At 41.6% G+C, this 23,146-nt stretch overlaps 1 protein-coding gene across 7 annotated transcripts in view; it reads right to left on the reverse strand.

The window, feature by feature from the left end:
- DCUN1D4 (defective in cullin neddylation 1 domain containing 4) overlaps positions 1-23,146 on the reverse strand; it is an 85,567-nt gene that overhangs the window by 35,379 nt on the left and 27,042 nt on the right. For all 7 annotated transcript variants that reach the window (XM_043572683.1, XM_043572682.1, XM_043572684.1 and 4 more), the window contains 4 exons: positions 19,736-19,806; positions 19,525-19,564; positions 8,776-8,890; positions 5,609-5,700 (listed from right to left, as the gene is read on the reverse strand). In XM_043572683.1, coding sequence (XP_043428618.1) covers positions 5,609-5,700; positions 8,776-8,890; positions 19,525-19,564; positions 19,736-19,806 — 318 coding nt within the window. The remainder of the gene's footprint in view (positions 1-5,608; positions 5,701-8,775; positions 8,891-19,524; positions 19,565-19,735; positions 19,807-23,146) is intronic.

Genomic DNA, 23,146 nt, shown 5'->3' on the forward strand with positions numbered 1-23,146 from the left:
GACCTTTGTGCTTATATTTATGTATGCGCAAATATACAATGAAATCAGTTTTAAATTTATCTACACGCAGGGGTTCACGCTATGCCTATGAATCCTATACCTGGCTTTTGTCACTGAGTACGCCTGTAACCTTCCCGTGGGAATGTCTATACATCTACTTTGTTAGCGGACTCTTCTTACCTTACTCCACTGCATGTATGTGTGTATGTCTCATTGTTTTTTTTATTATTCTCCTACTAAGAAAGAATTTTGGCTAGGAGATCAAAGAATAATTATTCTCATAAGGAAATATTCGCCTATTCCCATTGTGCTAAGAGGTTTTATTTTTAGGAACAGATGCCTTTTTTTGGTACCTACTGAGAGGACTCCCTGGGAGGTAGTTGCAGATTTGAAAGAAAAAGTTACTTTACAATTCTTTTAAAATTCCTGTCTTTGGTTTCCATTCCTCCTGATTTAAAAAAGCTCTTTCCCCATAACCAATTCTTTTTTTTTTTTTTCTTTTGAGAGTGAGTGCTAGTGTGCGCATGCGAGCGGGGAAGGGGCTGAGAGGGAGAGAGAATCTCAAACAGGTCCCATATCCAGTACAAAGCCCAATGCGGGGTTAAATCTCATGACCCTGGGATCTTGACCTGAGCCCAATTCATGACCTGGATTTTTAACCAACTGAGACACTCAGGCGCCCCCACCATAACCTATTCTAGAATCTCAAGAGCCACCTGCCTTCCCCCTGTCTGTGCACGAGACCTGGGTGGGTCCCGGCTTACTCCCCCTCATCCGCCCTCCAAACCTGGCCACTGATGCCTCTCTCTGCCAGCGTTCATCCTAAAGACGATGGTTCTCAGTTTGTCTGTTTGCTGCACAAGAAAATGGGTGGAGTGCGTCACCCCAGCAAGCCCTCAAAGGACGTTTGCTGAGGTATACTGTGCAGGAGTAATGTTAAGTTCTCCATGCTTTTCTCTTTTCTTCCAGATTCTGTGCAATGCCATTGTCATATTACTTGTATGCACCTGCATCTATGTTTTTATTTTCCATTGTTATTTTTTACCTATTACATTGACTTTATATCATTCAGGCTTTCTATCTCAATGCTGTTCAACAGAAATAATACTATAGACAACATACGTGATTTAAAGCTTTCTACTAGCCATGTTCAAAAGTAAAAAGAAATAGGTGAAATTAATTTTATTTTTTTGTTTTTTTAAATATAACTTATCGTCAAGTTAGCTAATATACAGCATATACAGTGTATAGAGTATGCATCTGTGTTTTTAAAGAGTAAGTTTTTAACCATATGATTTGCAAAGGCATGACTCTGCCAAAAGTAGTATTTTATCCTAAAAACAGTAAAATATAGCTTGTTAATCAACAAGCTTTTCCATATCTTTTAAATACCCACAATTCTGCTTCTTAAAACAACGTTTCTTTTTTTGCCATTATCTTTCCCACGCACACAGTTAGATTTAGCTATAATCACACTGTTATTTGGGATTTTGACTGTATTTATACTAAACTTATAATCCACCTGTAAAATTGACCAATCTTAATTCTAAAATTAAGAATTGAGAATTCTGAATATGTAACTGGCTAACACAAGGCGGGTTAGAAGTGAAGAAGGAGAGGATTTTAAGAAGTTATATCTAAAATCCTAAGCTGTGGAATGTCCTGGTAACGAGACACTGAAGATACGTTCAGAAGACAGATATACTGACAACACTCTAGGAAAAAGTGGTCCTCCCACTTTCCCCGCCATTTTAAGCAGGGGCCCATAAAAAATATATGTGACCTTTTTAACGATGGCCCAAGACCCTCACGATAAGGTTTCCATAATGACACCACACTGCATCCCTGAGGCGAACAAGGCCACACTGTCCCTTTTTAACATCTCTTCCTTTGCTGACAGACCACGTCGTCACTCAGCACCTGCTCCTGGGTCCCTGATCTCATTTTAGTAAACCAAAAAACAATTCCATCATGGAACTTAATCAAAAACAGAAACTAAGGGCCTACAGTCAAGACCTAGAGAACTTTCACGATCTACCTATGTGAGATTTAGTGTAACTTTGAAGTCAATGTTGGCACGGGTGTATTTGGCTTAATTCCTTATTCTTAGATATATTTCAGAAAGTGGGAGTTATTAGGTAAATTGTATATTATGTAAAACTGGTTATTTTCATTCTAACGAAAAGAAATGGAGCCCCAGTTTCAGATGGAACCAATCCTTTCTAAAGTCACAGACAACTAAGGTAATCAAAGCACAGAAGGGCGTAAACCTGTAACCACAGAGAACAGGAGGAGCCCCCAGTGGAGTAAGTTTCCCTATTAAATCTCTGAGAACCAGAAATGGAGTTGACAGGGATTCTAAAAGGTGGGAGGCTGCATCCTAGAATGTGTAAAGGAGGGCTGGGGTTAACCGGCTGGGCCAAAGCTGGGAGGAGAGGGGCTCAGGCTGCAGGAGCCATGGATGGTGGAGGCAGGGTAAGGAGTGGAATGGAGAACTCTGGGAAGAACAAGGCGGCACCCATGTGAAGCAGCTCCACTACCAAGGCCTCTACCCACCCCTCCATTCACTCTGGATTAAAGTGCAGGGAGTCGGCCCACACCAGCTGACTTTTTTCTAAGGAAACAGGATGCACCACAGCTTGTGAAGCCTTCCTCATTCTAGCATCCAGGGAGCCTGTGGCCTACAGACTCATCCTACAGCACAACCTGACAGTCACCCCGGGTCATTTCACCATTGGTTTTTCTAAAATAATAATGATCTACAGTTTTTATTCATGTGGTTCGATATTAAAAGTGAAGTGGGTGTCAGTTGGGGCTCTTAATTATTTCCACTTTCAAGGCATTTTCCCTATTGATACAGGAAAAGAAGAAAAGGGTGGCGGGGGGGGGGGGTGCTTGGTAAAAATAGGGATGGCCACACCCACAAACACTTTTTGCAGGGATGAATGCAAGGAACCACCTGGCAGGGATCTCCAGGATCCTAAAAACTGTGGCTTAATCTTTATCCCAAATGTCACCTTCCTGAGCCAGAGAAAAGCAAACAAAAAGGAAAACTGTAATCTGCTCTTTTTAAAGGAAACAGAAATGTGATCATGCCATGGAAAAATTATGTTTGCTTGTAAACGAAGACACATCCACACAAAAAATCAAAATAGCTGTGCTACAATGGTGGGATTAAGTATACTTTTTGTCTGTTTAAAACCTCCTTTTCACCAACAGACACACTGACAAGATGCTAAATGTCACTCATCATCAGGGAAATACAAATCAACACTACAATGAAATATCACCTCATGCCGGTCAGAGTGGCTAAAATGAACAAATCAGGAGACTATAGATGCTGGAGAGGATGTGTAGAAACGGGAACCTTCTTGCACTGTTGATGGGAATGTAAACTGGTGCAGCCGCTCTGGAAAACAGTGTGGAGGTTCCTCAAAAAATTAAAAATAAATCTACCCTATGACCCAGCAATAGCACTGCTAGAAATCTACCCAAAGGATACAGGAGTACTGATACATAGGGGCACTCGTACCCCAATGTTTATAGCAGCACTTTCAACAATGGCCAAATTATGGAAAGAGCCTAAATGTCCATCAACTGACGAATGGATAAAGAAAATGTGGTTTATATATACAATGGAATACTACTTGGCAATGAGAAAGAATGAAATCATGCCATTTGCAGCAACGTGGATGGAATGGAGGGTATTATGTTAAGTGAAATAAGTCAGGCAGAGAAAGACAGATACCATATGTTTTCACTCATATGTGGATCTGGAGAAACTTAACAGAAGACCAGGGGGGAGGGGAAGGGGGGAAAAATGTTACAGAGAAGGAGGGAGACAAACCGTAAGAGACTCTTAAGGACTGAGAACAAATTAAGGGTAGATGGGGGGTGGGGGTGGGGGAGAGGGGAAAGTGGGTGATGGGCATTGAGGAGGGCACCTGTTGGGATGAGCACTGGGTGTTGTATGGAAACCAATTTGACAATAAATTATATTTTAAAAAAACTAAAAAAATAAAACTTCCTTTTCATAACACATTTCATAAAAATAAATGTGAACCAAGATAAGAAAGCAAAAAACTTTCATAATCAAGGTGATACGAATACGAGAAAACTCTTCATTCAGTACCTATATATCAAACACCTGGAAAAGTGCCACCCATTTTTCCTAGGGACACGAAATGTCTTCAAAAGATTCGTATTCTCATGATATAAACATGGGAACACACACATTCTAATACTGCGTTAAGTGTTTATACTAATGTCCGTGCCTGCAAACAAAATCTAGCTCAAACTAGTTCAAGTAATAGAGGAGAATTCATTAGAAAGATACTGGGGTAGCTCACAAAACCAAAGACCTACAGGAATCAGGATCGCGTCCTTTCAAACCTTCCACCCGAAGAGAAAGAAGCCCTTCTCCCTCCCAGCTTCAATCTGAAAATCCTGGGAAATTTTATCTGTCGGCCTGGCCTAGGTAACCCGTCAGCCCCTACAACAACTTCTGTGGCCAAAAAGGCAAGGCTGTTATTAGAGAAGGGCTAGGGTCAGGTGGGGGTGGGGAGAGGTGGGAGGGGTGGCAAGATCAGGCCATAGGAGGAACCCTCACTTTGACCCCCAATAAAAGGGTATCAGAACTAGTTATGAAAACTGTCCTGTGCTGTGTTAAGTACAAAGAAGGCTATTAAGCAAATTAAGGGGCTCAGAAGATGTACAGCACAGCTGTCAGATGGAAAAGTGGAGAAAAAAACACTCCAGGTAAGGGGACGGCAGTGAGTCAGATGTCTTTCAACCCATATATAGGTAGCAGGGATTTTTCAGCAGGGGGCGAAGCTGGAGTGGATTGTTAGGGAATGACGTGTATGATCTACCTGTTCAGTTTTTTGTTTTTGTTTTGTTTTTTTAAATGAGACAACGGAAGGTGCGTGAAACCTAGCTGGGAGCAGAGACACATGATACGAAAATCGGTCTGAAAGTGGCTGAAATTGTCAAGTTGATAGGGCAGGAGAGGACCTGAAATAAGGTGAAGAGGAAAAGTAAAAGAGCCTTGAGCTCAAACTTATCTGGACATATTCCTTTTTCTTTTTACACCACGCACAGCTACAGTGACAAACAACCCCTAGACTCCAGTATTATATTATCCAACCAGTTACTGTCAGCTGCAAAAAAAAGGACTGAACTTAAGACATTTTAAATGACAAAACAAACATTCTCCACCAAATGATCTTTCAAAACAGACACTTAATATAAGAAATTCCATTGCACAAAAAGGTTCAAAGCAAGCAAAGCTTATTTTAACTTTGATATACAAACCAAATCATCACCCACTACCAGCATTCTAAATAGGTTTCCTAGCAATCCAGAGTATTTCTCCCAAGTGCATTCATCTTTTCAGTTCCGTTCTAGTGTTCTGAATTCTTTGGCTTAGCTGCTGGCTATAAATAGGACATTTGGTGATTTGTTTCGACTGTGTTCCCTCCCTCAAACAGGAAGAGACAGCACAGAAACCACATTAGAAAAGTACACATTTTAAACTTCTTTAATCTCCCCTAAGGTATTCCTTATTTTCATGAGGATCAGTATTAGATAGTATAAGCGAGGACCTTACCAGCATATTCGTAGAACCACTCTAAGCATCTCTTACTTGAAAAGGCTTCTTCTTCAGTCTTTATTCTAGTTGAATCGTATTTTCTATACATGCTAGAAATTGAGAAAGGAATCTGAAATTATTTAAAGATGCTGAATTTCTTTTCAGTAGCAGATAGTTTTTACTCTTTTACCCAAACCAGATACCTACTCAATCAGATTCCCAGTATATTTTAAACATTTTACTTCCTGCATTCAGAAGCTTCAGCTTTTATAACTACAGTTTTAAACACAGTCATACCCATAACAGAATTAAACAGTAAACACTTGATACAGGTTCTTCTCTGATTAACAAGTGATCAGTAAGAACTGACTGGATATCCTCCCCTCTACCCCACTAGCCAGAACCAACTACAGAATGATATAGTGAGACATGGTCAGCAACAGCTGAGGTGTTTTCTTCAAGTAATGACCCTAGAACCCACTCATGTCTCTGCATGAAAAGCCTCCTGACTTTCATGTCCTACAAGTCAGGCTGGGCACAGAACACAGTCTAGGGAAGAACCTGTCAGTATTAGACATGTCAAGGGACCATGAAGCAAATAAAAAGAAACATCAAATTATGTCTCCACCTCCAGGAAAACACCTCAGGAGAGAGACGTACAGAGAAGCCTTGGTTTCTGCCACTCTCTTGCAACACCCCCCTACTGTGGGGACGGCTAGCATGAGCTGGAGAACTGAGTCGGGAGGCAGGGTGGCTTCCTCCTCCAACACTGTGACTTGCTGCAGAATTCTCTATTTTATGATGACCTGGGGCTAAGGACCAAGATATTCCCTACCTGGGGAGGGGAACGAAGGAAGGATCTTGAAAATAGTCACTTTAATAGAAAAATTAGGAGCGTATACTTTTTCTTTCTCTCATTTCTATATAAGTTGCCTAAATAGGTGTGTGTGTGTGTGTGTGTGTGTGTGTGTGTATATATATGAACATTTATGAATGTAGTTTTATATAGTATATATTGTAAAGGTCACACATAATTACTTTTTAGTAAGTATTTACTCATGACCTAGGCATTTATCAGAGTAACTGTATGTACCTCTGATTAGAGATTCTGGGTTTTGATACCAAACATGGCTACAGGGTATTAAGATACTGAAACTGCAAACCACCAGTGTTCTATTTCTTCTAGAAGAGTTAGCCATACTACCCAGAAACAAAGGGGAGTACTGGCCAAGAGTTCAAACGCACAGGTTCCAATCCTGGGCCTAGACATTCTTAGCTCACAGTCTATGTAACAACACGGAGACCTCCGTATGACACTGTAATGTCTGAATGGCCTAAAAACACCCCACATAAAAAAGGACAACTGAATACCATTCCATAAATAAGAGAAAAATATTGACACATGCTACTACATGGATGAACCTCTAAAACGTCATGCTAAGTGACAGAAGCATGACACATGAAGACCACTCACATAAAAGGCCAATCTGTAGAGAGAAGTTGGATGGGTGACTGCAGTGTCTGGGGGCAGGAATGCGGACAGACTGTGAATGGGCATCAGGGATCGCAGTGGGTGGTGGGGACCTTCTAACACTGCCTTGTAGGGACAGCTGCGTAATTCCTAACCACTTCGTAAAAATCACTGAGTTGTACACTTAAAATGGATGAAAGCTATGGTATGTAAGTAAACTTGTTTTTCAAAAAAGACCAAGAGGGAAACTGAGCTAAAGCTACAGACCCCTACCCCCTGGGTGGCCAATGAAATGCTATCAGTAAGAGTACCTCACATCCTTCTGCAACACAGCTACCAGTTTCCAAACTAGCTCCTTCATACTAAGTTCTGTCAGACTGTGGGGAGAAATAACAAGTCTACATACACCGTCACAAAATGCTATGTGATTATCAGAACTTAGTAATTCTTTACACCAAAGGGGCGCCTGGGTGGCTCAGTCAGTTAAGCATCGACTTCAGCTCAGGTCATGATCTCATGGTTTGTGAGTTCGAGCCCCACGTCGGGCTCTGTGCTGTCAGCTCAGAGCCTGGAGCCTGCTTCAGATTCTGTGTCTCCCTCTCTCTCCACCCTTCCCCTGCTGGCATTCTGTCTGTCTCTCTCTCAAAAATAAAATATTTAAAAAAAAATTTTTAATTAAAAAAAATAATTCTTTACACCAAAGAAGTATCAAGTAACCTGGCTTCCCAAAGCTGAAAATCACTGGTCTACACACTGCTGGTGCTTATCTTCTAAATCACCGCTGTCTTCTTAGAGATCATTATTTTCTACTCATCTGGGATATGAAGAGTCATATTATTTTCACATTTTCAGAGTCAGTCTCTCTATCCTTCCAACAGAGTTGGAACCTATTAAGTATCACAGCAAGAAAAAAAAATGAAAAAATCTCATCTAATCTCCTTGATTTATAGATGTGAATATTCAGGCCCATCAGTGAAGTAACCTGCAGGCCAGAGTGGAGGAAAATGTAAGAAAAGTAGCAAAGACTAAAATTATGATGTTTGTTCATTATTAAAAAAAGAGAGAGAGAGAGAGAGAGAGAGAAAAGGAAAAATGATGTATGAAAATCAAGGCGCAATGATAGAGATGCCTCAAATCAACAAGTCTAATGACTTTTTAGAGTTAGCAAAATTAAACAGTTCACTTGTTGGAAAAAGAATTCGTTGACAAGGTCTTATTTTTTCACAGTTCCTAACAAATTCTCACTCATCTGAGACTCAACCTCTGCTCGGCTAATACTCCGAGCGGGCTCAGAGCGTTCAGTCCCGGCAGCGCTCTCTAGCAACCCAGCCTGGGTCCCTTGCGAAAGCAATTACGGATTCCTGTGGTTGTGTGCTCAGTGAGACCTCTTAAAGAACACACGCATACCAATCCCGCGGTCCTCAACACGCACAGATGGCAGGCCCTTCAAAGGAAAGAAAAACTCTACACGAGTTTTGGTGGATCAGTGGACTAAGGTAAAACTTCGGTTCCTAAGAACTCAACTTACCGAAGTTTGTTTTCGTTTTAGAAACCCCCACACGAAAGAAGAATCGCAAGATAATTACACCTTGAAAATACACCTGGCAGAACCAAAACAACATTCCAGGGGAATCTGCGCACGACCAGACCCACAGAGGGCTGGGTAGGAATGTGCCTCTTTGATACACATCATCCGCGCTGATCTACGACATACCCGTCATGTCTACTTTTCTTGGCGGACAAATCATCTCCAGAGGCAGGTCTTCTCTTTTTCCTCGGCGGCATCACTTTACTAAAGCAGTCTGAGGAACTGCAAGACCGCAGGCTTCCTACGAACAGAGAGTCAAAGGGCACAACATCAAGTTTAGCCACATCCTAACATTTCCAAAGAATACCACCACCAAATTAAAGACTTTCACGGCTTGTACTGTAAAGGGTTTAGAGGTTATCTGTAAATGTTATAAGGTGAACAAAAGGTTTTTAGTTCCTCTTTGAGAGAATGTTATAGTCAAGAAATAAACCTTGCAGTGACACAAATAAGTTAACACTGTCCCCACAAAACCACATCAGAAACGGAAGTTATCACAATTTCCATTTACTCTCCAAAAACATTAATATAAATCATCAAAGCTTTCGGTCTCTCTTATTTGTCAACGTTCCTTCAAAAGGAACTGCACTGCTATCTCAATTGCGTATTTCATGAGGCAAGGCCAGATCAACCAGTAACCTTGAATCTAAAATACAAACAGGCACCTCAGTCCCAATACTCTTAAGCTTCAGGGATATCTCATCTTAGAAAAACAGGGTTTAGGGGCGCCTGGGTGGCTCAGTCGGTTAAGCATCCGACTTCGGCTCAGGTCATGATCTCTCGGTTCGTGAGTTCGAGCCCCGCGTCGGGCTCTGTGCTGACAGCTCAGAGCCTGGAGCCTGCTTCAGATTCTGTGTCTCCCTCTCTCTCTCTGACCCTCCCCCGTTCATGCTCTGTCTCCTTCTGTCTCAAAAATAAATAAACGTTAAAAAAAATAATAATAAAAAAATAAAAGAGGGGTGCCTGGGTGGCTCAGTCGGTTGGGTGGCCGACTTCGGCTCAGGTCATGATCTCGCGGTCCCGTGAGTTCGAGCCCCGCGTCGGGCTCTGTGCTGACAGCTCGGAGCCTGGAGCCTGTTTCAGATTCTGTGTCTCCCTCTCTCTGACCCTCCCCCGTTCATGCTCTGTCTCTGTCTCAAAAATAAATAAAACGTTTAAAAAAAAAAAAAAAAAGAAAAGAAAAACAGGATTTAGATTTTTTGGACAGAAGCCTGACATGATCTTGAGCACAATTTCCATACTAATTTTGAGTTTGTTTCTGCCACTTTCAGTCTGGGTTTTCAGACGCATAACTTCCATTTGGTAAAAGATACTAAACTATAGTAACAACAATCACAACGTAGAGCACTTACAGGGACCTCCCTGTGAGCCAGAACCCGTTCATATGACCTACTGACCTGTTACCTCCAAACAGGCTTATGAAAAGAGAATAACCTTTGTTGCCCATGCAGATGAGAAAACGGAGATGGGGAGTCAAGTGGCAAAACTGGGGTGCAAACCCAGACAGTCTCGTTTCAGACTAAAACCGTTATAAATTAAAATACTTGTATCCATCCTGGCACAGGGGTAATCAGATATGCCATCTGGTCCCCACAATAACCCCAAATGTCAGGCAGGGGAAAGATCATAATCTGTACTTGACATATGGGAAAAACCAAGGCTCAGGCAGCCACGTGATTTTCCAAGGTCCCAAAAGTGTTCAGCGGTGTATTCTGGACCTCCATGACTCTCTCCTCCTTCTATCAGCTCCTTGGTGGAAGGCTCTGGGCTCTCACTGAGTCAGAGACAAGAGGCAGCATAAGGGGCTAGTGTTTAAATGACCTGCATTCGACGAGTAAGTTCTGGCTCTTCATCTAACTGTGTGGCTTGGTCAACCGCTACCCTATTCTGGTTCCTCATTTAAGGAGTAAGAACTGTGATACCTACCTCTCTGGATTTTTACGAAGGAAAACATCCATTCACTGAGTGCCTAGGTGCCAAGCGCTATGTGTAGACAGATGGCAGGGACATAAAGAAACACGCTCTAACTTCCATACTGGAGGTATGCGGGCAGTGCTCAGGCTGCATCGCAACCCTGCGATGTAGGTATGATTAGCACCCCATTTTTACATACTAAGAAACTGAAGAAGACAGATTAAGTGACAGCCAGAAAGCGGTAGTTGAAATGGATGACGGAAGCCAAGCAGCTTGGCAGCAAAGTCCAAGCCCTCAGCCGCTATTTTCTGTAGCCACTGAGGCCATCCAGGCAGAGATGAGAAGCAGGAACTCAGGACACAGCCCTGGGGAGTACGGATGTTTAAGGGTCAGGGAAAGACCCAGACAGGGAGAAAACCTAGGAAAGTATAATGTCCTACAAGCCAGGAAGAGACAGTTTCGGGCTGCGGTCAAGTGCACACAGAGGTCAGCTCAGGGAAGGAGCAAAAGGGACACACCACAACGGGCAACGAAGCACAGCAGCGCGGGGCCGGTGAGGGCGGGGGCCACACTGCGATGGGCTGCGGAGGGATGCGAGGTGAGGGAGCGAACACAGTGCACACAGACAGCTCCTTCTAGAAAACTGTTCTGTGGGCAGGAAGAGAGTTGTCAATAGCTCATGGTCACAACCACAAGAAGTGCAATGATCAGGACTGGAACCTAAAGCCCAGTTCACAGTGAGGCTTCCACACTGTGCTAGGTTCCCAGGGTGATATGCTTTAGGAACGGAGCAGCCAAAAGCACCTTTTCTGTTACAAACCAGGACCACAGCCTGAATGAGGCTTCTACCCAATGCCAGGTCCTGAACAACACGTGAGCTCGAGGGTCCTGCTTGCTCCTTTAGCACAGAAGCAGACCCCAAACAGGGCTAGAAAGACGACCCTCAGTGGCCCTACTCCAGGTCCCAACCAGATCTTGTCCTTGCAAGAATGCAAGCAGGGGGGTTTTCAGAGACACAAGGCGTACCGTGTCTCTCTCCCCGACAACAGCAGCAATAACCCGAAGAGAAAGCCAGAGAAAGTGTTGCCCACCACCACACACACCATCTTCCCTATGAAGGGGTGGTCCTGCTTATAAACAACACGGGAGCATACAAAAAGGTCCAAAGAGTTTCAGAGCGACCCAAGCTTTTGGAGACTGCCAACACACAAGAAAAAGATTCATTCTTGTCCGTTAACGCTTTGGGCTGGGGCCTGCAGAACGTAAAAGTACATCCTGCCTAGCTGGAAAGCCTGCCACACTGCTCAGAAATAACAGTCTGTCCAAGAAATAACAAATGTTGGCGAGGATGTGGAGATAAGGGAACCCTTGTGCACTGTTGGTGGGAATGCAAGCTGGTGCAGCCACTGTGGAAAACGGTGTGGAGGTTCCTCAAAAAAATTAAAAACGTAACTACTATATGACTCAGCAATCCCACTTCTGGGTATTCGCCCAAGGAAAACAAAAACACTATTTTGAAAAGAATATATGCACGCCTAGGTGTGCTGCAGCACGATTTACAATAGCCCAGATAGGGAAGCAACCTAAGTGTCCCTCAACAGATGAAGGGATAAAGCAGATGTGGGCACATACACAATGGAATATTATTCAGCCACAAACAATAATGAAATCTTGCCATTTGAACAACATGGATGGAGCTAGAGAGTATTATGCCAAGCGCAAGAAGTCAGAGAGAGACAAATCCCACAGAATTTCCCTTGTATGTGGAATCTAAAAACTAAAACAAATGAACAAACGAAAAATAACAGACTCATAAATACAGAGAACAAACTGGTGGCTGCCAGAGGAGAGGTGGGTCGGGGGGAGGTGGGCAAAATAGGTGAAAGGGATTCAGCCGTACAGACTTCCAGTTATAAAATAAGTAAGTCACAGGGATGCAAAGTACAGAATATAGCGAATAATACCGTAATAACCGGGTATGGTGAGACGCGGTAAACAACACTTACCTCGGTGAACGCTGTAACGTACAGAACTGCCAAACCAACATGTTATACACCTGAAACTAATACAACATTGTATATCAACTATAACTTAAAAAAAAGAAAGGAAGGAAGGAAGGAAGAGTAGTCTGTCTTAAACCTTGAGGCTCACTTTCCCCTCCCTGAATGTGTACGTATGAAGAAAAGTCATTTCCTTCCAGTGCCGGTCATGGCTTAGTTCTGAGCACCTAGTCTGGCAATAAACTCTCCCTCACACCAGTGTCTGCAGAACACAGAGGAAAATGTACTATCCCCTCAGCCCGTGGAACAGCGAACACTATTTAAACTAACGTCTTCACAATATTCGCCAATAAAGGTTAACCCACTCGATCCTCTCCTACCCGCTTCCTCATAGACAAACAGGTATAATGTCTGGCTTTCACTGAACCCTACTCAACAAGAGCATCATGTTTTTGGGAAACATACAAACATCTTAAGTTAACTAACGTTTTCAACTTTCTCTTTTTTCTTCCTTATTTGATGCTTTCTGTGAAAAGGTTTCACAAATCACTTTTCCTCGTGTCCATGTAAAACGCACTCATATTTGAGCCCCAATTTGGCATTTTATTCTTTTATTTATTTAAAATGTTTTCCTTCTAGCCAAGAACTATGGCTTCTGTTCAGATCTCTCTACTCTAACGATCAGCGTAAGTGAGTGGCTACTGTGAGGCCATCTTTCACAAAGAAACAACATCTGTTCACCTTTCCAGCACTCACTGGCTCACTGAGCCTTTCAACCCTGCCTCAGAGGAAAGACACATCCAATTCCCATGCCAGGGAAGATACAGGGGACGACACAGCACAGCTTCACAGGTAGAACCCGAGATAGAACCCATAACGACAGTGAAAAGTTTCAGGCTACATAAAAAGCAATTTTTTAATGCAAGGAAAACAAGTTTACTTGAAATACTTTGCCAACACGAACCAAGTCAACGAAATACACAGAGAGCACACAACTCAAGGCGTATTTGCCCCAATACTGCTCCTCTTCCCCCCAACACGGCTCCAGGGATCCCAGCTGAGCAAGAGCAATAAACTAGGGTTTTTAAGCGCACATTCCAAATACGCCCTGGCTTGCAGGGCCCCGTTTGGTTTACCTGTGCATAGACAGCAGGCAATACAGTGTCTCAGTACAATAATAATAAGATACATACATTATTGAGAATCCAAAAGGAGACTCTCAATAAATATTTGTTAAATAAATGTGTTCCTAAAACATGTATAAATCAAATTCTACTTTAAAAAGTCAGTACGTTTCGGGGCACCTGGGGGGCTCAGTCGGTTGAGCGTCTGACTCTTGGTTTCAGCTCAGGTCGTGACCTCACGCTTCTGTGAGAACGAGCCCCGCACCAGGGTCTGTGCTGACAGCGCAGAGCCTGTTTGGGATTCTCTCTCCCTCCCTCCATCTGCCCCTCCACTGCTCATGTGCACACACACATTCTCTCTCTCAAAACAAACAAACAAACAAACAAAAGTCAGTACGTTTCTTCAGTACCTTTCCAGAGATTTAAAATACCTATGAACAGATAACATACCATAATTTCAGATTTTTTTCCCATTCGTCAGGAAAATAAGCACTTCACTTTAAGTCTCCTGGAAAACTAGGATTTTTTTAAACAAAAATATTCAAGAATGTCTGCCCCTTAAAATAACTCTGTGATAAGTCTTTTTGTAATAAAAATTGTATTTGTTTAAATGAATGTTTTACAAATTTGTATTTATTTGCATCATTATATTTATGCTTTACTTGGAACTTATATCACATAATCTACTTCAATTAAACTTTATCTTTAAAAAAACAAAATAATAAGTAACAAGAACGTTATGAAATGTTTATCTGCTTCAAAGAACGGACTATTTGGGGCACCTGGGTGGCTCAGTTAGTTAAGCATCCGACTGCTGATTTCAGCTCAGGTCATGATCTCACAGTTCCTGTGATAGAGCCCCACGTCGGGCTCCAAGTAAGAGCTCAGAGTCTGCTCGGAATTCTCTCTCGCCCTCTCTCTCTCTGCCCCTCCCCTGCTCACGCACCCTCTCTCTTTCTCTCAAAATAAATAAATAAACTTTAAAAAACAAAACAAAGAATGGACTATTTTAACACTCTGTAAGTATTTACTTAAACACAATCAATCTGACATTACAGGTAGAGGCAAAATATTAGGCAAAATATTAGAGGCAAAATATTATTATTAAAATATCTGGCATTTTAAAGATAACTCTGAAGAACTTTCAAAGTTATGCTCACTAATCTGAGAGGTGTTATTACTGTCCCAATTCTACAGATGAGAAAATTGTCCCATTAGGTTGAGTACCCAAAAATTCCTACATCAATAAATACTTAACAAAGAAAAGCAACTTCCTGTAGATGAACTTTAAGAAACCCCAAAATTCATCTGAAATGATCAGAGCTGCAAGTTTTCATTCTTTGCCAATCACCCAAGAAAAAGTGGTGATGAAAAAGATTTTAAAGATCTATCTTACATCAGGAGAAATATTTGGCAGATACATAGGAAAGAAGAAAAGCCTTCTGATACTCATAATAAAGCAGGAGAGAGAGAAGACTAGTATCAACTAATAATCCCAAGCTAGAATTCTCACTCCTTATAATTATCTTGATGTTCTGGTGTTCAGTCTCAATACTTCTACACTAGACGGCCAGTCAGTCTGAAATCTAGCCTGAGATGCTAGGGTCGATATATGATCCATAGGAAGGCAATAAAAATTGTTTATATTTTTTACCCCAGGTTATGATTTGAGTTCATTTCTTTTTGGCTTAGTTTTAAAAGAACTTCAGATCACTAAAGTAGATCTGAAGTGATCTAAGTTGTTACAACAAATGAAATATTCTATTAATTGACCGCATTTTCAAATAAATCAGGTAGTCAATGAGTTCTTCCCACATTAAACAATTAGGAATACTGCCAACATTTTTCAACATTTTTTTTTTTTTTAAATAGCTGATCCTAGAAAATCTATTTTAAAGAGAAACTTGAGTTCACCTGTTTGGACCAAGGCCCTTTAATGACTATCCAGCTTGTTGTCTTGATAATAATTTAACTAAATATGTTATTCTTAGTAAACATTATTTAAGTAGGTGCACCACTGCCTTTCCCTTTTTGACCTTTTTGTTTGTGGGCCTCAAGAGGCCCATAAAATTACAGAATTATTCTGACCTTTCCTAACTTAGTAGAAATGCATGTTCCAGTACAAAACTTTCACTGTCTGGGGTGCCTGGGTGGCTCAGTCAGTTAAGCATCCGACTCCTGGTTTCGGCTCAGGTCGTGATCTCACAGTTTCGTGGGTTCAAGCCCCAAGCTGGGCTCTGCACTGGCAGTGCGGAGCCTGCTTGGGATTCTCTCTCTCTCTCCCCCTCCTCTCTCTGCCCCTCCCCAACTCACACTGTCTCTGTCTCTCCAAAAATAAACTTAAAAAAATAAAAAACTTTAAAAAATTCCACCATCTAATTTTCCATTTTATTGAGTTTGTTGCATCATAACCTCGTTTCACTTAATAACATTTTACGTGGTTCATTCTGCCACTTCACTACTTTTTATGGAGCTATCTCACCTCACTATTCACTGAAGAATGTCACAAAGACATAGTGATTTAAGTTGATAAATAGATCGTGTTTGAAAACATCTTTCCAGTACCTAATATTTTCTTTCATTTCCTTGAACAGATCATTGAACTACTTGCTTGCTTGAGTGAAACTATTAGGGTCCAAATGTGCAATTTTCATCCTACTACTTAAGACAAAAAAAAATTTTTCCTTTCCTTTGTCTCTAAATATTGACTTCTGACATCTACCTTCTTTGTTACTCATTTTTTTTGTCCTCCCCGTCCACCATTTTTTATTCACTCCCTATAATTCGGATTTGGGGCTACTTGTCCAAGATCAATTCTGTCCGTCTGTCTGTCTGTCTCTCTTTGGTGGGAGGAAGACTGAAAGCACCAAAGGAAAGTGCTGGATGAGACAGAGCAGGAAGACCCCAGCCTCTTTCGCACTTGGTTGGCTCTTCCACATACAGTTTCCGGCAGATACTGCTGAGACCCCGTTGTGCCAAAACATTCAGAGCAGCATTACAGTGATTAATGTTCTCGGATTTCCAAACGTTACAGATTTTATGTTGTTTAATTTTTTGAGTATACTCAGGTATGGGAATCACAAGTGATGCTATAACCAAACGGGGAAACGTTAACGAAATGGACTATTCGAAGGAATTACTAGTGCTAATTGGCACTGACTGGCACGTCTGGGGTACCAGGCACTGCCCCAGCATGTCACATACCAAGTGTCACACATATCCACTATCCCCAAGGGGGCAAGAGGAGGCACGAGGCCAAACACACTTTCCACTTTCATTTTCTTAATTACAGCTTCCAGTTATTTAATTGCTATATTCAGGTTAAATATTTAGATATAAAATTACTATAGTAACAACATTCATTTAAATCTGAAGTTCAAAGTTAACTGCATAATGTATAGGATTCAGAACTCAGAGGTCTTATTACCCCAGCTAAAGAAGAGACAATCTCCAGGCTATACAAACACAAAAAGCAGTTTTAAATCAAAACTACACTAACTCTTAAGTTTAAAAAATCCTCAGAGCCACCAACATATTATTTTAGAATTGGAGAGAAATGTGCTTCACTACTTAACTATTAAAGCTGGCCCTGAAAATTTTATTTCAGCATTACTTGTAGCAGCCAAGTTAAACACACTTAAATGTGTATCAATAGGAGGCTGCAGAAACATATTATGATATATCCATGAACTTTAAAAATGCAGAGACATTAAGGTATAGAACACATGCTTTATAAATGGGCTGCTATGAAGAGATCAAGATATACTGAGTGACAAACACAAGAGGCACATACAAATGTATACAGTATTGGGGGGGGAAATATCATCATCTGGGACATAAACAGAAGACTGTAAGAGTTACCCCTGCAGAGTCAAGCATGGAGTACTAGTGGGGATGAAAGCTGGGGGTAATAAAATGGAACAGAAATTTTCATTTTTTATTGTACACCTTCTTTTTTTTTTAATGTTTATTTATTTTTGAGACAGACAGACAGACAGACAGATGTGACCAGGGAGGGGCAGAGAGAGAGGGAGAGAGACACAGAATCCGAAGCAGGCTCCAGTTGTCAGACCCCGATGTGGGGCTCGAACTCACAAACCACGGGACCATGACCTGAGCCGAAGTCAGGTGCTCAACCAACTGAGCCACCCAGGAGCCCCTATTTTAAATTACCTTTTCGACACTTCTTTTAAAACCATGTGCACACAATGTTTTTAAAATTTATTAAGCAAATTGTTTTTGACTGCCCTCGAGTTGATTTGCTGACACAAAAAGATCAGACGAAGGGAGCCTCTGTGGCCTGGCCTTCTAGAACACTCCTGGCACAGACTCTGCTCTCCTTCTCTGACTCCTTGCCCTGGAAGGAGGACTGTCTAATCCAATTAGTGGTCCAGGGAGAAGGAGCTGAGCAGAGCGGCCCAGCCCCCGTCTGAACCCCCTCTTCAGACTGACCTGCCGGCAGAAGTTCAGACTCTTCGGGCTGTCATGAAGTGGGGAGTTGGGGGTGAGTGGGGACAACAGGTGTGCTGGCCTGTGCTCATCTAGTTGTGCCGGTGACTGGGTGTAAGGCTATTTATTTAGTTCAGGTAAAATACTACAACTCCTCTGCATTCTTGCTATATATCTAAGCTGTGTTTTCCAACAAAACTGGTACTTCAATCTCCATCTTGTGTCTAATTTTCAACTGGTTCTAAACCAATGTGGAGGAGAGGGTGGGAGAGCTCTAAATCCCCAAACCTCCAAGGATATACCATTACATGAAAAATGAAAGATGCTGTATAATATGTACAGGTACGATCTTAGATGCTAAATTTTTAGAAGTCCTATAAAAGTATAAACGCACGCATAAAAATCTCTGAAAGAACAAACACTGAACAGCATACTGGGGGAAGGCTGGATTGGGAGAAGAGAAGGAAGACTGTCACTTGTCACTCCATTCGGTTTTGTGCTATTCAACATTCACCAACAAGCATGTATTCCTGTATTCCTGTATAATTATAATTACCTGAAAATTACTGTGGTAATTTTCAAAAAATCTAAATACGTTTTAATAACTTTTGCTGGAAGTCATAGAAACCATAGAACAAGTGCAAGTTTCTAAACGTTCTGCTTCTCAACAGTTTAGAGAAGCGGTTCTCAGAGTGTGGTCTCCAGACCAGCTGCATCAGCATCATCTGGGAGCCTGATAGAAACGCAAACTCTGGGGCCCCAGCCCAAATCTACAGAATCAGAAACCCTGGGGGTGGAGCCTAGCAATCCGTTTTAACAAGCCCTCCCCTGGCTGATTATAAGCCAGCTGAAGTTTGAGAACCACAGGACTAGAGACCGGCTCATAATAACTGTTTCAATGTTTCCATTTGTAAATCCTCTGGACCTATACCACCCACCCACCCACACCCCTACCCACCAATCAAATTATCTTTCGTCTCAATTCAACACGCATTTATGGAATACCTTTCAAACTGCATTACTGTAAGTTTTTAGTATAAACTAAAGCACTTTAGTAAAGAAACGGTATCGTGAGGCCACTAGGGAGAGTCCCCAGCCTCTTTAAAGGGACTGAAGTAACTCTAACATAAACCAGAGACCCACCACGGAGCTACACCACCGGGAAGGAGCTGCAACATGGTTTCCTTCACACACCCTGAAAAACATCCTCAACCAAGTAGCGACTTGTCAGTGTATTACAACACACATCATTCTCAGCTAGTATTTCTCCTTCGTAACTTTGTATTATGAAGCTTATTTAAAATTAAGTAAAAAAATAAAATAAAATAAAAAAGTAATTTAAAAAATTAAATTAAATTAAATTAAGTAGTGTAAGCATTTGTAGATACCTGTTGGGTGATCGTCTTGGCCAACGTCTTCTGTTAGATTCTGCAAGAAACATGTTCATGATTACCAAGAAATCACATACCATTCAGCAAGTTTTAAAATTCAGTATTTGCATAAACAGCTGGTATCTCAATATCCATAATCTGAATTTTTACCAAATACACTTAAAACAACTACTTTAAACAGTTGGTGGTCTTTAAAAGCTTGACTTACTAGTTTATTAAGGGTGTGGTAGATCTTATGAATATTTGCCAGTGTTGAGAGATGAGAGTTCAGCTGGAAGTCTTTAAAAGAAAAAGAAGAAAATTCAGGGTCATTTATTTCCCATGCTGCCAAACAACTGTAAGATAAGAAAACTCAGAAGTGCAGAAAAACAAATGTTTTGATACCACTGAATAGTACCTCGTTAATTTGATACTTACTAAATAAAATTCAACATGCAACTATTGACCTAGCTCTTAGAACCAAAGTCTGACAATAAAGTTAAATCCCCAGCCAAATGTTTAAGTTCATGAGATTTTCATGTTCACTTTCTCTTTCTCTTTCCCTTCCCCAGAATTACTGATACAGTATCCAATCAAGCTCCTGGCAAGAAAATAACAGAAAAGCATCTCAGCCATTTGGCGTTTCTTACAATATATTTATTTTGCTGGCTCCTATACAACAGAGAGAGCAAAAATGGAACCGAAGTCCCTCCTCTCCCATCAAGCAAACACAGGCACATTAAAGGACTGTGCTGCAAGCAGAGTCCACGCGCCCAGAACCCGAGGATGGAGGCTACAGTCACTCGCACTGCAGAACTGACAAGCGCCACAGAGCCAGGAGGGAAGCAGCAGAAACCGGGCTCACAGACGTGTCCAACTCAAAGAACATATCCCGCCCCCCAGCATCTCTGATAATTTCAGGACTACATGCTAAATCATACATACGTCGTAGAATCCCAAACAACATAAAACTTTCAACTGTTAGGCTTGTGAATCTCTAACCTCAAATGCTTCTTTTAAAGTCAAGTATGCTTGCATACATATTGGCGACACAAATGCAAGTTAAAAGTCAATGACTAATTTCACATTAGAAAAAGCATCAAGGAAGTATTCTCATAAAATATCAAGATTTATATTGGCTCCTTTCCCTACTCTATCGTAAAGGCTAGTCTGAAAGTAACCTTGAAAAGATACTGTAACTCCCCAAGTTATGCCATTTGGATAAAAAAGAGAACAATCGCCCTTCACGGCACTGGGTGCCAAGAACAGAGCAAACGGCAGACACTACAATACAGCCGTCTGTGCTGGGCTGGACTCTGGGCTGGACTTGGGGCTGCTGCTCCGAGTCTGGGAGGCACGCTGACTTCGCTGCCAGTGTTTAGAGAGCTTTACTTTCTTTTCTCAGTTGTGCCAGGAATCCGGCTCTGGACTGGCCTGCAGAGCAGAGGGGCTGGCGGGCAGCAGGGCCTCTGGCCCTCACACGTCACCATCAGGAGCGGCAGGCCACACTTGCACACAAACACGTGGACTGCTCTGACCCACCTGGCGGTGGCCATGGTCTGACACTCACAGCCACTGAGAGCTGCCCAGAATTTTTGGCTGAGAGACGATCAGAGCAGGGCCTCAGACTCTAAATGGGCTTCAAATACAGACAAGTGTTAATTGTTTAGCATCTGAATGGTTTGGCCCCACTTAAGGTAAATGATGACATAATGTGGCACAGAATCTTGATTTTCCATCTTAATTAGTACAGTTGCATAGAAAAGGTATAGGAAAGCATTTGGAGCATGTGAACGTGTGTGTTTATTTACTTATGTTTACATTTAATAAACACTGATGGGGTCTCTAAAGCTAGAAGCAACAGCCCTCTTCTGAGCCACAGGAGGCTTTGGGGAGCTTAAACATCCGCAGCCCCCTTGACCCACATCTACCACCACACCATAACCGCCCCTTTTCGTACTTGCAATTTAAAAACTGGAGGACAAATGATACATTCCATTTCCATCTCCAAATTAAATCCTGAATTAAACTCCTGGCCCCCCCAAAAAAACAAAAACTAAAAAAAAAATTAAGGGTCTAGATTCTCTCTTCACTGAGGCCACATGGAGCAGGGAATAGAAAAGGGGTCTTGCCAAAGATCATTCAAGCACTGAGGTTTCCAGAAGCCCCCCCCCCCCCATGCTATACTTTTTCCACCCCTCTGATGTTAATTCAATTGTCAAAATTCACATAAGAGAATCTAAATGAATTAAAATTTCTAAATCCTTCTACACACACACACACACACACACACACACACACAGTTCCATACAAAAATCACAGCCAAATAAACACCTTGATTTACAACCTCTCTGTGGAGTCTGAGCGCTTACCTGAATCTCAGGTCTACCAGTTATTTAATCTAAATCTTGATTTTTCTCATCTATAAAATGAGATTACAACACCTTGATGTGTCATTCATTCATTACAATGTCTGGACCATATTAAGTGCTCACTAAAAGAGACCAACGATCACTACATTTGCTGATATCATTTTCCAAATCACACTTCTATCTAAAATGGTCTCTAATTCCCATAGGTCCAAGTCAAGCCCCACAACAGAAACTCCACAAAGTTGGAGCTCCCTCTGTGATTGAGGCATGTGGCCCAGTATATCGTTACAGCCTGTGATGGCCTTTCTGTATTCACACACCACCAACTGATGTCCACGATGATGGTCAAAGGTAATCTCAACACAGTGGAAAAAATATACAAGAGCGTTTAAGACCAGGTTCTAGATACAAAGTTTCACTTCACAGGCAAGGAGAATAACAAGGCTTATTTCCCAAATCACATAACACAGTCAGCAATTCTCCATTTCCATATCCACTATCATCACTTCACCGAAAGGAAAAAGAAAAGGAAACAGCAACACACATAATTTTACTTTAGCTTCACCAAGGTAAGAAGAAGCTAAGGAGGTGGCACAAATTCAGTGGGAAAAAAAGACAAAAATGGCATTAAAAGATAAATCCACAAAGGTTAACACATATTGAATTTATGGTTCATCTGTTCAGTGCTCAGGGCAAGTAATAGACCTTGAAATCTAAAATAGATTTCACATCCTTAAGGAATAGATGTTAAGGCTAAAGATCAAATGCTTTACACAGAATGTATTTAGGAAAGCACTAACTGATTCATAAAAATTTCCTTCTGCTCATATTTCAATTCCAAAGGATAAATGCCAGGTTAAGTCACCTTTACTCCAGGACCACATGGCTCTCCACAGTAAAGCAGTGACTGGGTGTCACTCTCCTGTGTGACATGCAAACCCTAGATTCTGTATTAAAAGCAAAACTGGCTCTGCAAAAAGGCACAGCCCGCTTGATAAACAGCTTGCCTAAATTATCTTCTGGGTATTCTGGGTATTCTTAAAACGATCAACAAATGGTGACTGGGCATAAAGCTCCCTGGTTTTTTGTTTGTTTTGCAATTACCATTTGGCATGACCTACATAATGGAAAAGAAAAGAATGCCACTGAGGGGAGGTCAAAGCCTGTGTCCCCAAAGTCCCCTGGGTTTAGAGCTCCACAATATAGACAGGGACATAAATATTAGGAATGAAACAATTATGTGAGTTCAGACAACTGACCGTCAGCAA

Source organism: Prionailurus bengalensis, chromosome B1 (assembly GCF_016509475.1).
Source record: "Prionailurus bengalensis isolate Pbe53 chromosome B1, Fcat_Pben_1.1_paternal_pri, whole genome shotgun sequence".
Classification (NCBI taxonomy): domain Eukaryota; kingdom Metazoa; phylum Chordata; class Mammalia; order Carnivora; family Felidae; genus Prionailurus; species Prionailurus bengalensis.